Source organism: Patella vulgata, chromosome 1 (assembly GCF_932274485.2).
Source record: "Patella vulgata chromosome 1, xgPatVulg1.2, whole genome shotgun sequence".
In the NCBI taxonomy this organism is placed as follows: Eukaryota; Metazoa; Mollusca; class Gastropoda; family Patellidae; genus Patella; species Patella vulgata.
The window spans coordinates 14,754,242-14,769,154 of NC_065879.2; the positions used below are offsets into that span (position 1 = coordinate 14,754,242).

A 14,913-nucleotide genomic window follows, 5' to 3' on the forward strand; every position below is an offset into this window, starting at 1 on the left:
CGGTCGGAAGTCGATGAAGACTAAGCGGAGACGACGCTCATTACACGCGACACCTCGCATGCCCGTCTTCATTAGACGTTAAACCCCATTTCATTTCATTAACAAGGAACAGTGTCTAAACGTTTGCATATAATATGAACGTAGAAGAATGCTGGGCGGTCGGAAGTCGATGAAGACTAAGCGGAGACGACGCTCATTACACGCGACACCTCGCATGCCCGTCTTCATTAGACCGGGGGAGCCACGGTGCCTCAGTGGGTAGGACGTTGACTCGCTAACCTGGAGGTCCCGTGCGCGATCCCTGCATTGACCAAGAAAGTTCATCGGGATTTTCGGCAGTGATGTAGGACGCAGGGCCTGACAAGGAACAACGTATAGTCATTCGGATTTGACGGAAAACCGAGATCCCGTGTACACATGGGCGTGCACGTAAAAGAACCCTTGACAGTTGAAATTCGAAATAAATATTTTATGCTTCATAATTTTCAAGTCACCTAAACGCGTGTTTATCATCACTGTGCCACAAAACAATCACTAGAGGCTTTAGACGGCTTCGTTCAGCTGCTTAGTAACACAAGAACTCTAAAATGTAACGTTTGATATTTATTGAAAAAATCTGCCGCGAGGTACATGTATAAGAAACGGATATCCACTACAGTTTGGAGAAAACATTAAAAAGAATGAAGAAAGGAAAACTTCAACTCCAGTATTATAATTTGTTTGTGTTTGTCGATAAGTTTCTCCTACTCATAATATTAGCATTTCTAAATCTAATATTTAGCTTTAGCGCCGCTTTTGTCACATCAGCATTTATGGAAATTTGTTTTGAAATTTTAGTATTTTAATAAATGATAACGAAACAATAAATTATTTGTATTAGTACCTTGACGATTATTGACTCCCAAGTCGATCCATATTTTGGCCGAGAAAGTTCATCGAGATTTTCCGGCATGGTGCAGGACGAAGGGCCCGGGAAAACGTAAGGTCGTTCGGATGGGACGAAAACCCAGGGTCGTGTGTAGACATTGGCGTTCACGTAAAAGAACCCTTGATAGTTGAAATTCGATACAAGATAGGATCTAGTGCCGCTGCCTGGTCAAAATGTATCTCATAAGCACACAGCACAGTGTATGGCGCATGCCCGTCTTCATTAGCCCAGTCGGTGCAGAAAAGTAGGACGTTAAACAAAATATATACAAACTGGTTTTTGAGGGGTATTAAGACTATAGCTATTCGCGTGGACTCGACACAGTTGTAGAATTTAGGTAAACTATAGCTGGTCTTTAGAAATAATTTGGCGACATATTTTAAAATGATATTTGTATTTATCTAAAACACTAAACAAAAAAAAGCAGGATACGGATCTTCAAACAGCCCACGGCTTATTTACCATTTATAGACGCCGGTTTTTTAAGTTTTAATTTTTTATCTGAAAGGTTATTGAGGTCACAATATTTGTTTTAACAGGAAATCATAACGCAAAGATTATTGACGTAAAAATAGTCCGGAAATGCACTTCACAAAAGACATTCTTCAAAGGGTTTATGTAAGAATTATGTCTTCTGTCAAAGTCTGGTAAAACGGAAGGAAATGTGGGAAAGTATGAAAGCATCATATTCTATTTTAAAAACTAACAAGCAAGCGTTTAGAATATACTAGAATATCCCTACTTTAATGATATGCCCACACGTTAAGATGTCATATACATTGCTAATTTGGCAATGAAATAAAATGAAATGGAGTTTCGTCCTCATTTTCCGCACCAGCCGGGTTAATGAAAGTCGGCCCTTATTTGGCTGTAACAGCATACATAGCAACTCGGCCTTTTATCTCATCTGAACGACTCCACCTTTCATTTATTGTGCCTGAATAGTCTATCGGTCTATCTAAAGTTTGTACATGTCGCTGGGTAATTTGTCTACATACGCTAGTATCAACGTAAATCTTGTAGTCTAGGCTACTTTCCCTCCATCTCCATTAGCTCACTCGAAGCAGGACAGTCGGACGTTAAACACCATTTCATTTCATTTCATTTTTAAGCTCTCTCTGATGCACATGTGAGTATTTTAAAACGCAGATTATGTATTATCTATAAATCTCTATAGCGATGCGAAAGGATAATAACATGCTATGAATTATGTATTAAACACCATTTCATTTCATTCCCCATCCCATTCTAGACTAGCCTCTCAAAAATGACTCGCTCTGCGCTGAGAACTTTCTTATGAAACATTTGTCTGCGATATCACCCTAGTTGAAAGCAGACGTTAAACCCCAAGGATGTTTTCTCCTTGAAAGTAAACGTGTTTACAACTGTTAGCAAGTTTTTAGTTTATTTTAATTTATTTCTATCGTTAAAGATGGCGAGAAGCTGATGGTCTCACATCATGTTGATAAACCTCTAATAACTTGTATCTGACATCTGAGATAACTTTATAAATTACCATCTTTTTAAATATCTTAGACCATATATAAATCTTTACTGTCATAGATTACATCTTTTATGTTCGGTGATTGTAAAAACTTTTTTATTCGCGGGGTAACCCTCTACGTTATTAATGGATTTTGCCGCTGTTCGTCGTCGTTTGAGTCGAAAGCAGCTTCCTTTAAACGATAATTCTGGTTGAGTTTACGTTCTGCCGAATAGACTGAGCTTCTGTTGAATTAGAGGGAAAGAGGAGTCTTTTGCAGTGGAAGGGAACCTGATGACCAGGTGAGATCCCACGACGTTGGACAGGCGACCAACTCCTTGCCATGTGCAAGTGTGGGATCAAAACTGCGCCACTTGACATTATGACAGACCTGATGATCTAAAGGGCATGCGTTACACCATTTGGCCACCCACCCCCTTCTGGATTACACTTGCAAGTAATTGTCACTCTATGTAGTTATAAGTATTTACTTGTCGATCATTCTGGAAGACCTGATACCACTTCTCGTTCTTTGTTCATCCTCTTCTTCCACATCTTAAAATACTATTCTGTGGTTTGTCTGATGATCGAAATAAAGGTGTTAATCCCACAGACAACCTGTTTTAAAACACTAAATTTCGGGGACTTTTGTGTTCATGGTAAAGTCTTACTGTTCTGCTCCAACCGGGTTAATGAAAACAGGCATACATCATGCAGGGATCTATGAGGGAATACACTTACGTGGATCTTTAATATGAAGTCAACGTATGCTCGGTATTACGTCACATCCGAACCACTAGATCAGTTTTCTGCACTATTGAAACCCCGGATGGAATGTCGCAATGAACTTTCACAGCCAAATGAGTGAAATATTATTAAGTTTTAACGTCCCACATTTCGGCACCATCCTGACTAATGAGGATGTACCGAGAGCCGTCTAAACACAGTTATATTTACATAATTAGGCTCACGCAACAGGAGAATACAATAACTGGAATAGAACAGTTCTACAAACAGCTGCCAATGAATGAAATAACCGGTTCCCAAATATTCCATTAGACAATCTGACAATATGTAGATAACACGGACCGTTGCTCTCCGTCGTCTCATATACAAATGTTTACCATATGTGTACCAAATTAAAAACTTATTAACAATCGGGACATTTAAGCTATAAATATCAACCGTTATTTTTTTAAAACTAATCAAAACTATTACAAATATTTCACATGCAAAAATCGCCATTTGTCGAAACACTTTTTGCTCGTTTCAATCCTATTAGATTTCAAGAATATTTCAACGACTTTAAAGAAATCCCTCGCGAGTTCACGGGAACCGATTTAGAATACAAGAACCTGTTACAAACATTGTATTGTGTAGAGTTTAAAATTCTTAGAGTGTTCCTTCTTTTCCTGTCACCACAGGGGGCGCTTTATGCTTCCTTAGAAGTTATTGTTTCCCCCCTGTGAGACAACGAATGAACAAAGCATATCCAACATACACGACATGTTATGGAAATGTTTTTGGTCTTTCAAATATATTGGTATTTCTTGTGAGTGTTTCTATGTCCCACTGAATAAACAAAAAATTTAGATTCTTTTGTTTCATGTAACTTGTTTTACTTTTTCATTAAAAACATATACATGTAACTTGGTTTACTGGGGTTTTTCGTTTGAAACATGTTGCGATACTTAAAAGTGTTATCTTGAATATCGTTTCGATTTTTATAGTTCAAAATTTCGTTTTATTTGTCTGTACTACGCTAGGATCTGGAAGAGTTGTTATATAACCTGCGTTCTGGGTAGCGTGAGGGATTAGCCAATAAGACCATCTGTTACAACAACTTCTTGGCATTTGATGCACAGAACTGTGGGTAAACCACTAGAAACGTTAACGCTGATTGATTAATCAATGTCTGACGTCATAGAGTGAAAAGCCGCTCGTACGATCCTTGACGCGACCTCACGGTACAACCGGTCAGATCTTCATGTAGTGTAAGCCATCGAAAGTATAAAAAAACGAAACGAAATATAGATCTGTATTTTAATCAGATTGTTAAAATTGCATATTGTGTCACTCGAAGAAGTCGCTTGTCATAATTAAATATCTGGAACCCCAGTAATTGTCAAATCTCGTGTTTTAGAATTTTTTTTAGAAAGTAAAATATATTTATGTATATGTATACCCCCCCCCCCCCCCAACACACACACACACACACCCCTTACGCGTAATGGCCGTGAAGAAATAAACGAAAAATTATTATCGTCCATTTCATAAAACTCTCGAAATGGTAAAAATTAAATCATTTCCATACGGCTGTAACGTGTCATGTCATTTAATATTTATTTCTATAGAAAATAAATTTAGTGTCAACATTCAAGAATAATAAAAAAAAATATTGTTTGAAATAAGTAAAATTATTTACTTTTTAATTCTAGCATCTACGAAAATAAAATCGGCGTCAATTTTGTGGGAAAAAACATGCGATCTTGCAAAAAATATAAATATAGTAAAGTTTGATAAATTCGTGATTTAGAAAGATTTATGATGTCTAAGAACATAATCCGATGTATTTTTATTTAAGTCATAATGAGGTATCGGGAAATTTAATTACATGCTTCATTTCCACTCCCAATCGTAAATACTGAGTGATATGAACTCTAAGTACATGTTTCTTATAATCACTCTAATTAAATTGTATGTATTTTTATCATTAGACAACTTACTTGTTTACAAATGACATATAATTTTATTAATCTTAGAGCGACGTTAAACAGATTTTAGAATAAACATACTTTAATTTTTAAATGTCGTTATCTGGTTGCATTCACTTTGTGGTCTTGTTATTGTCGTTGGACGATGCTCTTCAGATAAGGTGTAAGCCTTCGCCAATTCAATTACGATGGATTGTTGCGCATTGATTTGCGGACGTCCAAATTCCAAGATGGCTGTGATGACGTGATTTAAAAGATATTGTAGTGAATAATTCGAAATAAAGCTTTTTAAATTAAAATGTTCCTAAATCTGCCCTTAATGTCAACATTTACGCACGGATGTCTTCTCTCAGAAAGACTAGAATTATTTGTGTATAATTCACAATAATAATAATACAATTTGAAAATTCAAACATTCTTATAATCAAATCTGAAATAATGAATTAGTCTCGATCGCTTATTTTCAGATAATATTTCATATAGTGAGACAAAATATTGTTACAAGTATTTCAAGTTCATGGGTATTTATGAAACGGTTTTGTGAAATGGCGTGTCAACTAAAGTCATGCTGGTTTTACATATGGCGTTTCCTTGTAAATATTATGATATTAGGTAACTGCAGGGTGCAGTATGGAAACTTGTCTCGCGCTGTTATTTAATGCATGCATACTTATTTCATTTTTTAAAAAAACATCAATAAATACATGACACCTAGATTAGAATTCTCTCTCGAGTTTCAACCAGCAGCTGTAAGCAACACGCACTTATCCACGTATATACATGTTTTATCTGAAAACAAGACGACGAATATCGTTGTTAAATTTGGGAATATTATAACCAATGTTCAGATCCATTGGTTTACCCCTCGGGGAGGAGGTTCGTAAATCGGCTTCTGGTTTATATATTCAATTTGAAATGTGTTCTTTGCGCATTATGTTCACATAGACCCTTCCAACATCCGCTCAGGGGTTGACATGCAGTTACTTGAATAACGTCATATCCTGTGTAGTATTAACCATTTAGTTAATTTAAACGGTCAAAATGTTGTCCAAGTCGTTTTAAAGATGCATTATCTAAGATTTAGAGGAAGAGCTTGTGGTTCTTGCTATAATAATTGAAAATTACCATATTGAAAATTTTAGTCAAATTAAGTTATTCTAAACGAAATAATGCATGTTTAAATTAATGTCAAGAAATAGCCAATTGTCAAGTACAATTGTAAGGATTATAAACGAAGTCTCGGTTGTCAGTCATTTTCTTGAGTGACGTCCATTTTAACACTAACCAATTACATCCAAGTCATCCGATGGTCTTGAACGTGGATTATGAACTTCTTGATAAATATAACATTTGAAGCCAGAACAAAACGGCAGATTTATATCTTGAATAAGGCATCTTTAAAAGTGAATTATCGTTTAAAACTTGATTTTTTTTTATTTTTAGAATCTTAACAACAAAAATAAGATACGGTATAAAAACAGGACTATGTCAATCATGTTTTATTAGTTTATTCATTATTTCAACAATTTTAAATGTTTAGATAAACGCTGTTCACAAATGATATCAAAAAAGCCCTAAAAACACATTTAATATAAACTGAATGACAATATAAACGCCAAGAATAAAATGTGACGCCACACGTTTTTTTTCTGTGTTTATGTACGCTATACGATGTTTAGAGAACTTTGTATAGATGTCAGTTTTTTTTGTTTTTGTTAATTAATTGAAATCGACAAAATCGGTTATTGTCTTGTTTTGAAGCAGCATAAAGTCTTTCAAAATCATATGTTATATGGTTTCTCAAGACATAGTGGCGGATGAAGGATATTTGGCAAGGAGGGGGTGGGGGTCCTCTTCCCAGACAATTGTGATTTGTGACGCATATCCGGACTCGAATATAGCATTAAAAATTGCATCCACTACATCACCAAAACCAACAAAAAATCTCAAATTTTCACATTCCATAGAAACATAATAAAAAGCTATTTTTTTATATTATCATTTAAGGAGTGGGTCGGCCCTTACCTGGATCCACCAAACACAATGACTTCCACGATGTTGTACTGTTCCAAACCCAATTATTAAACTTCTGTTAAAATCATTGTGTCGTAATTGTTTGAAAACATCTTTTAGAATGGGTAATGGAATTGTAACCTTAGAACTATAACGATAGGAAACTGAACCAAACAGATGGTAAAATGGCGATACCCTTACCCCCAACTTAATTGTTGAACTCACAAATAGAGAAGGCTTTAATTCTCAGCCACTCAATTCTGATTATTTTGTAAACTTCTCGGTGTGTTAAATAAATATCTAAAAACACTACGGTATACTCTTCACCATGGCCATTGCTGTTTTTAAGATAAACATTGGGCGTCAAACGACACCCACCTCCGTTCAATCAGTACAAAAGTAACGCTGATATGGAATGGATGCTGATGAGGTAAGGGCATCGTTATGTCTGCAAGTAATGTAATTCCTGCAATTAGTCTGCAGACACACGTGCGTGGTCGATGTCACATGTTGGAATTATTCTTAGGGGAATATTTGTTTTCTGTTAATGGGATACTTGGCGGCAAAAATCATCAATTGTCGTTGTCCGGTGTGTATTTTCATAACCACTGACAATACATGTTAGGATTTAGATACACATCTTGTGGCTGTTGGAATGCTACAAATTCTAAGGTGTTGCTGGATTCCAATCTAAGGCGGCTATTTGTTTAATTGTCTGACTTATTCAACTTACATCGCTAATTGAAAATAAAGTGAAATAGGACTTATCGTTGTAGTCTCTTTTTTTTCGCACCAACCGGGCCAATGAAGACGTGGGTAGAGCTACGATGGTATTAAAACTGTTTTTGTACTGTTGTACAGCAATCAGGATTGGCTAACCATTGCTATCTTCTTCTATAGGACTGTTTCAGGACAGAATAAAAAAGCAAAATTAATACCAATCTCTACAATTCAATGGGAAGTTAATTCCCAAGTACTGAATCTACAGGTATATTTCCAGGAATATTCTTTGTAGTAATCCCCCCCTCTCCGATAATCTTAAAGTTGCGTCCGTGCCGACTCCGAGATCAGGGTGCCTGAAGCTTAAACTTCACCAATTTCATAGTAGCTCCGCCCATATTAAACACTATTTGAAAGGTTCACTTGTCGATTGACTTTTCGTAATAGGGTAGCTAAAGTCAAGTTATTGTAAAACGATTATGTTTATCAAAAACAAAACAAGTCGTGTTTTCCAAATTAATTAAATAGTTTCTTTTTCTAAATAAAGCTCCACTAATTAATTGAGCGGAAACAAATCATGCAAAATCTTCGATAAGAATGAATACACGAAACAAGTTACATGTAGATATCTTAATGCACGGAATCTAATCGAATAAGATAGCCACGGTGACTCAGTGGATAAGACCGCTTGCTGGCTAGCAAGGCCCTGATTTCGATCCCGGTCGATAAAGTTCCTTAGGATGTTACAGCTTGGTTTAATCTTGTCTGTGGTGCAGGACATAGTGCCTGCCAAGGATTGGCGTTTTATTGCTCGGATGGGACGAAAATCCAAGGTGCACGTACAAGAACCCTTGACAGTTATAATTCGATGAAGATTTCGCCTAGCATTGCACATGCCCAACATGGCCGACGTATTGTTATTCTTTATTGATCCGGGTTTGTTTGTATACTGAAAAAGATACCAATAGATCGATTCATTTTAACTGTCCGACTATTGCGTCAAATTCATCGATAACGCGACATTTGGGATATAACTGCGGTCGCAATACACTAGGAGGTTTTAAGTGTCCGATTGATGTATGGTCTGTCCAGTTGCGCCACGGGACCACCCCATACTCATCATCTGCAGCACATAAAACTTCCGATCATAAACATCCCACGAACAAAATTTTGTTTTATGAAGGGTTTTTTTTTATTGAGCTAAATATCTTTTTTTCTAGTTGTTTAAGAACAGAAAATTAAGAAAGAAAAACGAAAAAGAAAACAAACCACGCACAATCCTAATAAAAACTGAGAATAAAATGTTTTGAAAGGTATTCTATTGCTGTAAACGGAAGGAAGTGGCTTTCTATCATAACAAATATAATCTGTTTATATTTCTTGTTTTTATTTAAATGAAAGTCTTTTTTATAAGCGTTTCTTTTTTAAATGGGAGCCATTGTGGCTCAGTGAGGTAAGGCGCTGACTGACTAACGTAGGCGTGCTCATATAAGAACCCAGCTGTATGGGCGAAATTTACCTCATAGTACAATGAATGACGTATACCCTTCTTTATTAGCCCAGTTGGTGCACAAAACCTACGTTTCATTCCATTTCAATTCCCTTTTAAGCCTCTATAAATACAACTTAGTGGGAGTCGATTTTAATAAGGTTAATTATGGAAACCGGATCTCTCTTCATTTTGTTGTTTTTCTCTACACGTAGAACGAATTATGATCGCGTTCCAGTTCTTTACATTGAAATAATGTTTTGAGAAAATGCGGTAATATTTATTTTGACAATAAAAGCCTTATACCGATTGTATCCCAAGACAGGAAATTGTCTACAGTTGAAATTTCCGTTCCCGAGAACAACTCGAAAAAATGCCCATAAGGTATTTGGTTGTACAAACAGTGGAAATTGTACTTATTGTCGCCGACCACATGGATTACAATAAGTGTGGTAATTCTGTTCTTTAACCTTCGCTTTATTTTGGTTGTATTTGAAAGGAATTTCAATAGGAACAATCATTGCGAAATGTATTTATCAAAAATATTTCCAAAAAAAAACCGATTTGGGTTCTAGATACCCCCTGCATATTTTTTTATGGGGGGAGGGGGTAATTCAGAGTTTATGAGGTTTTAAAGAGTATCTTATTATACAGATTTGATGAAGGGTACAAGAGTATTTTATCCCAGAGTTTATGGGGGTTTAAATAGTATTTTATTCCAGAGTTTATGAGCGTTTAAGGGATATTTTAAGGAATATTTAATTCCATAGTTTAAGAAGATTTAAAGGATATTCTATTCCAGAGTTTATGAGGGTTTAAGGGGTATTTTATTCAAGAGTTTATGAGGATTTAAAGAATATTTTATTCCAGAGTTTATGAGCGTTTAAGGAATATTTTATTCCAGATGTTATGAGAGTTGAAAGAGTCCATGAGGGTTTAAGGAGTGGTTTATACCAGAGAATATGCATATTTACAATGTGTCACGTAAAACATACGTGAATAAGATGCAGTAATAAGCAAACAGGCTAATAAAAAACTGTTTCACCATTTTCATATCACACGTAACCATAAAAATAACCGGATTCAATTTATTAGGTGGAAGCAAGAAACGCCAAACCGTATACATTTCTTTAACATTAGCATTTAACTTTAGATTTTAAATTAATTCTAAGAAATTTGGTCGTTTTTTAGGGTGTAGAAAACGAGATACATTTGTAGTAGAGAAGAGTAATATTGTTACCACCCACCAACCTTTCATAACATCTGGGTGTAAATAACATCTAATTCTCTTGTTTAAAAAAATACATTATTTTTTTTTTGTTTATTTAACACACAAAAATAAAAGGAACGTGTCACCATTTTCACAACAAATTATCCAAAAAGGAAAAGAAATCATTGCAACTGCGACTTCATACATGGTCACAGAAATGAAGAGGGGTGTAACATTCCACTTTTTTGCACCAACCGGGATTATAAGATCCACGGTGGCCCGCTAGCTAGGAAGTTCCGGATTTGATCCCGGTGTTAGTCTACAAAAATCCCTCTATGTTTTGTACCGTGGAATCTCATTGTCAGTGTTCGACTAACGTTTCTCTCACAGCACACTGCATGGCGTAAGCCTGTCGTCATTATCCCGGTTGGTGTGGACTCGTAGGACGTTAAACGCCATGTCATTTCATTTCTAACCGGGGAAATAAGGAAGAGCATACGTCATGCAGTGAACAGTTCGTTCCGATCATTGACGTCTACAATATTAATAGTTTTCACCCATCTAAATATAGAACTTCCACTATCGATCATGCCAGCCACGTGTATTGGAAAATACTCTGTTCAAGCCACGTGTATAGTTTTAACCTTATATAATCTGTTTAGACATTAAACCGGTATCAGTTTCGGATAGTACAGATACTTAAATAACTTATACACACGATACCATACTCGCATTACCGCTTTAATATACTCACGGGTTATCATATATTATCTTAATTAGACACTTTATATCGACCATTAGCTTAATGAGGCTTATTGGTGTGTAAGGCGCTGGTTCACTTTCTAGGAGTTCCCATTTTCGACCCCGGCGAAGGCCGATAATGTTCCGCGGAATTTTACGGGCTGGCAAGGAACAGCGTCTATAGTCGTTGGGGTGGTACAACAAACCTTAGAAGATTAAATTCGATGAAGAGTAAGCGGAAACGCTGTTGTTCGACCACCGGTCATACTAATCATCGAAAAGAACCGTTAAGAGCGTGTTGTCAATAGCGCCAAAAACATTGGTAAACGTGACTGACAAGGAAATAGATAATCTAATGGGCGCCGCTTCTCTCATAGTCAGCTACATGGTGTAAGCCCATCTCCATTTGCCCTGTTGGTAGAGGAAAATTAAACCCCATTTTATTTCTTTTACTCGGATCACCTCATCAGATTATCGCCAGTGATGAGAAGGCAGTGTCTAGTAGTTCGGATGGTATGGAAAGAAACTAGGTACCATGTACACATTGGCGTGCACATAAAAGAACCCTTTACAGTTGAAATGTTTCCCCCCATACCACACGGTATGGAGTATGTCCGAGTATGGCCGTCAACAATACTCAAGTCGGTGCAGAAAAGTAGGACGTTAAACCCCATTTCATTTCATCAGTTTATCATGTATATATATATTAATGAGATATCAGTTATTAGTTTCACGGTGTTAATTAGACACTTATATTGACCATTAGTTATGAGTGGCTACTTGACATTAATTATGTGAAATATATCATATATTGTTGTTAACCTAGTGACCTATTGCTACCCCTGGTCAGTACTTTAAAATAACCGATTCCCCGGCTTACTTACTGATAGATTGCACCTGCTTCTCCTATATAAGACCGTAATGATATAGAATTCGGCTAATGAGTCGTTTGACGTTTATAAATTTGGGTTTGTTACCGACTTCGGGGGTTCGCGTTCTCCTCCACCTAGTAACTAATAAACCAGGGGTTTACGTTCGTTACCACCTAGTGGGGTTGTTCTACTATACAAAATGAAGGTTAACGTCTGCAACCACCGAGAGGGATATCGCAGACAATGTTTCCGTCACGTGTTCTAAAAACTAGGACAACAAAAAAAGAAAAAAAAATCGTAGTCGTAGCCCTTATGACAGTTGTGCCTCTTACAGTTTAAAACTGGTCACTATGGTGCTATTTTAAACATTCCGATAGTACTCTTAGCCCCACTCCGGGATCCCACCCCATCATATCCTAGCCAAGAAGCCAGTACCTACCACTCGATCATCTCGGGTTCATTTCACATAGGGGGTATAAATATAATGCATTTAAAATGTGCAAAGTCATATTGAAAACTGAAACCACATTTTATAAATTGTAAAAGTTATTTGATTTGAATGCATTCCAGTAATTTTAATAGACAACACGCACAAGTGAAAATTGGTTAATGTTAGAATGTTTACACGTAATTACCAAATATTTCAATAAATAGTTAAAGCGATAAATAGTTTTTTTAAAAATTACGGCTTTATCCATGCTAAAATGTACTCGGATTAAATTAGAAGACAAAATCCTTTAGTTAGTGAGCCAGCGCAAAACTCCACGAGCTCCCTGTAGGATGATCATTACTTCATATTTATGAACGAAATGAAATGGGGTTTAATGTCCTACTTTTCTGCACCGACTAGACTAATGAAAACGGGCATGATGTGTGCAATGAGGGAAATTTTGCCCCGACAGCGGCGCTACGGCCTACTCTTATTTTGAATTTCAAATGCCAAGAGTTCTTTTACGTGCACGTCAACGTGTACATGGGACATCGGTTTATAGTCCCAACTTAACTGTGTGTTTTTTTATTATTTTTTTTTCTTAATTAAATGTTAAATAATCAATCTGGGGACATAATATCATGGATTAAGCAGTGAGAAATATGATATATTAGCGAAAAATGCAAATGACGCAGAGTGATCTAATAAATATAGGCTATGCCAGTTCCCCAATCCCTATTCAGACACAAATCTGAATAAAATATTGTTTTAAAAAAGTTACTTTAATCCTAAAATTTGGCTCAACTATTGAAAGTTAAGCAAAATATTCTAAGCGTATTGTCCTACTTACTTTGTAAGCTTATATAATATTATATATGCATCATATATATTCAATTAAAACGAGTGCTCGTCTAACTGGTTAAGAAGTTATTAAGTGAAGTAGATTTTGTAGCCTATGAGTGTGATTTAATTAGCTAGTTCTCATTGCGATATTACATGTCAAAACTTTCTAGACACTCGAGGTGCCATTAGAAGTAGGGCTTTAAGATTTAACTCTTTATATCGGTCGTCATAATTGCAACATGCATGCAAAGTGTCTAGGCCATTTTATAGACCGATAAAGTGTCCGCTATACATTTTTTAAAAGGTCTCGTGACTCTCGTTTTGACCTACTTAAGAACCCGTGGTCTCAGAAGATTCCGAATTTCCGTTCATGGATCAAATTTGTAACTATTTTATGTACTCAACGCAACATTTACTCAGCCATTACCCAAAATATAACAGTTAAACATGCATTATTCAAGAGCTAAATCTGCCCGTTGTATGTCTTTCTTTAGGCCTCAAATGTTATCTAAATTATAAAATAGACATAACTTACCAAGACAATAATCAACTCTTAATGCCATGGGATGCCTGCGATATTTAGAGGATTTGAATTAACGTTTTGTAGTGGATGAAAATAACTGTACAAATGGATAATCGATACTTTTATTTTTATATCCAGGCCCCAAGTGAAGTTATTTGACTGAACTTTTCACCATATTCTCTTTTCGTTATCTTCTTTTAACTTTTATTTATATCCAGGCCCCAAGTGAAGTTATTTGACTGAACTTTTCACCATATTCTCTTTTCGTTATCTTCTTTTAACTATTATAGTGAGAACTATCAGCTCTTTATCTAATCTTTCCTAATCCCGCTTTAAGAGATAACTCTTCGATTCAGTAGACATGATCAATTAATATGTACAAGTAAATAATATTATGAATAGATCATGTTATCTGAAAACAAGAGATTACAATTATAGTAATAAATTTGGTAGAGTGTCACGAAAATTAAAAGGTATTTGTCTCAGTTTGAACGTTAATTACTAAATATTTACAATAAGGACATTACTAAAGCTAGACATCTTATATTCTCGAAGGGTCAAGCCAGACTGTAATGAATAGAAATGGATATCTTACTGTTTTTGTATTAACCTGGTGAACCTCATGCAATTCGCAAATGTTTGTATGCCCTATAAACTGTCCCTTATAACACACTACATTAGCCCAGTAGAAGCGGAACAATAGGACGCTGAACCCCATTTAATTTCATTTGTATGTGTTGTTTTTGTATTTTCAGTCGCCATGTTTGTATGCAGCAGACACAACAAGCTCAACCTGTTCCAATCAGACAATCCTACTGGAGATCCGTACACAGACAAGTCCAGGAACCCTGTAGCAATGGATATGGTTTATGTCCCAGATTTCGGTAAGCTCATACCCAACAGCCATCCACTGTTCTATTAAAAGTACTTTTGTGGCCCGATTGAAT

General features: G+C 36.0%; 1 protein-coding gene across 1 annotated transcript in view; it reads left to right on the forward strand.

Moving 5' to 3' along the window:
• Positions 1 to 14,913, forward strand: part of LOC126822052 (epidermal growth factor-like protein 7) — a 44,180-nt gene that overhangs the window by 20,001 nt on the left and 9,266 nt on the right. The window contains exon 2 of the mRNA XM_056103190.1: positions 14,722 to 14,850. Within this exon, the coding sequence (XP_055959165.1) occupies positions 14,722 to 14,850 (129 nt within the window). The remainder of the gene's footprint in view (positions 1 to 14,721; positions 14,851 to 14,913) is intronic.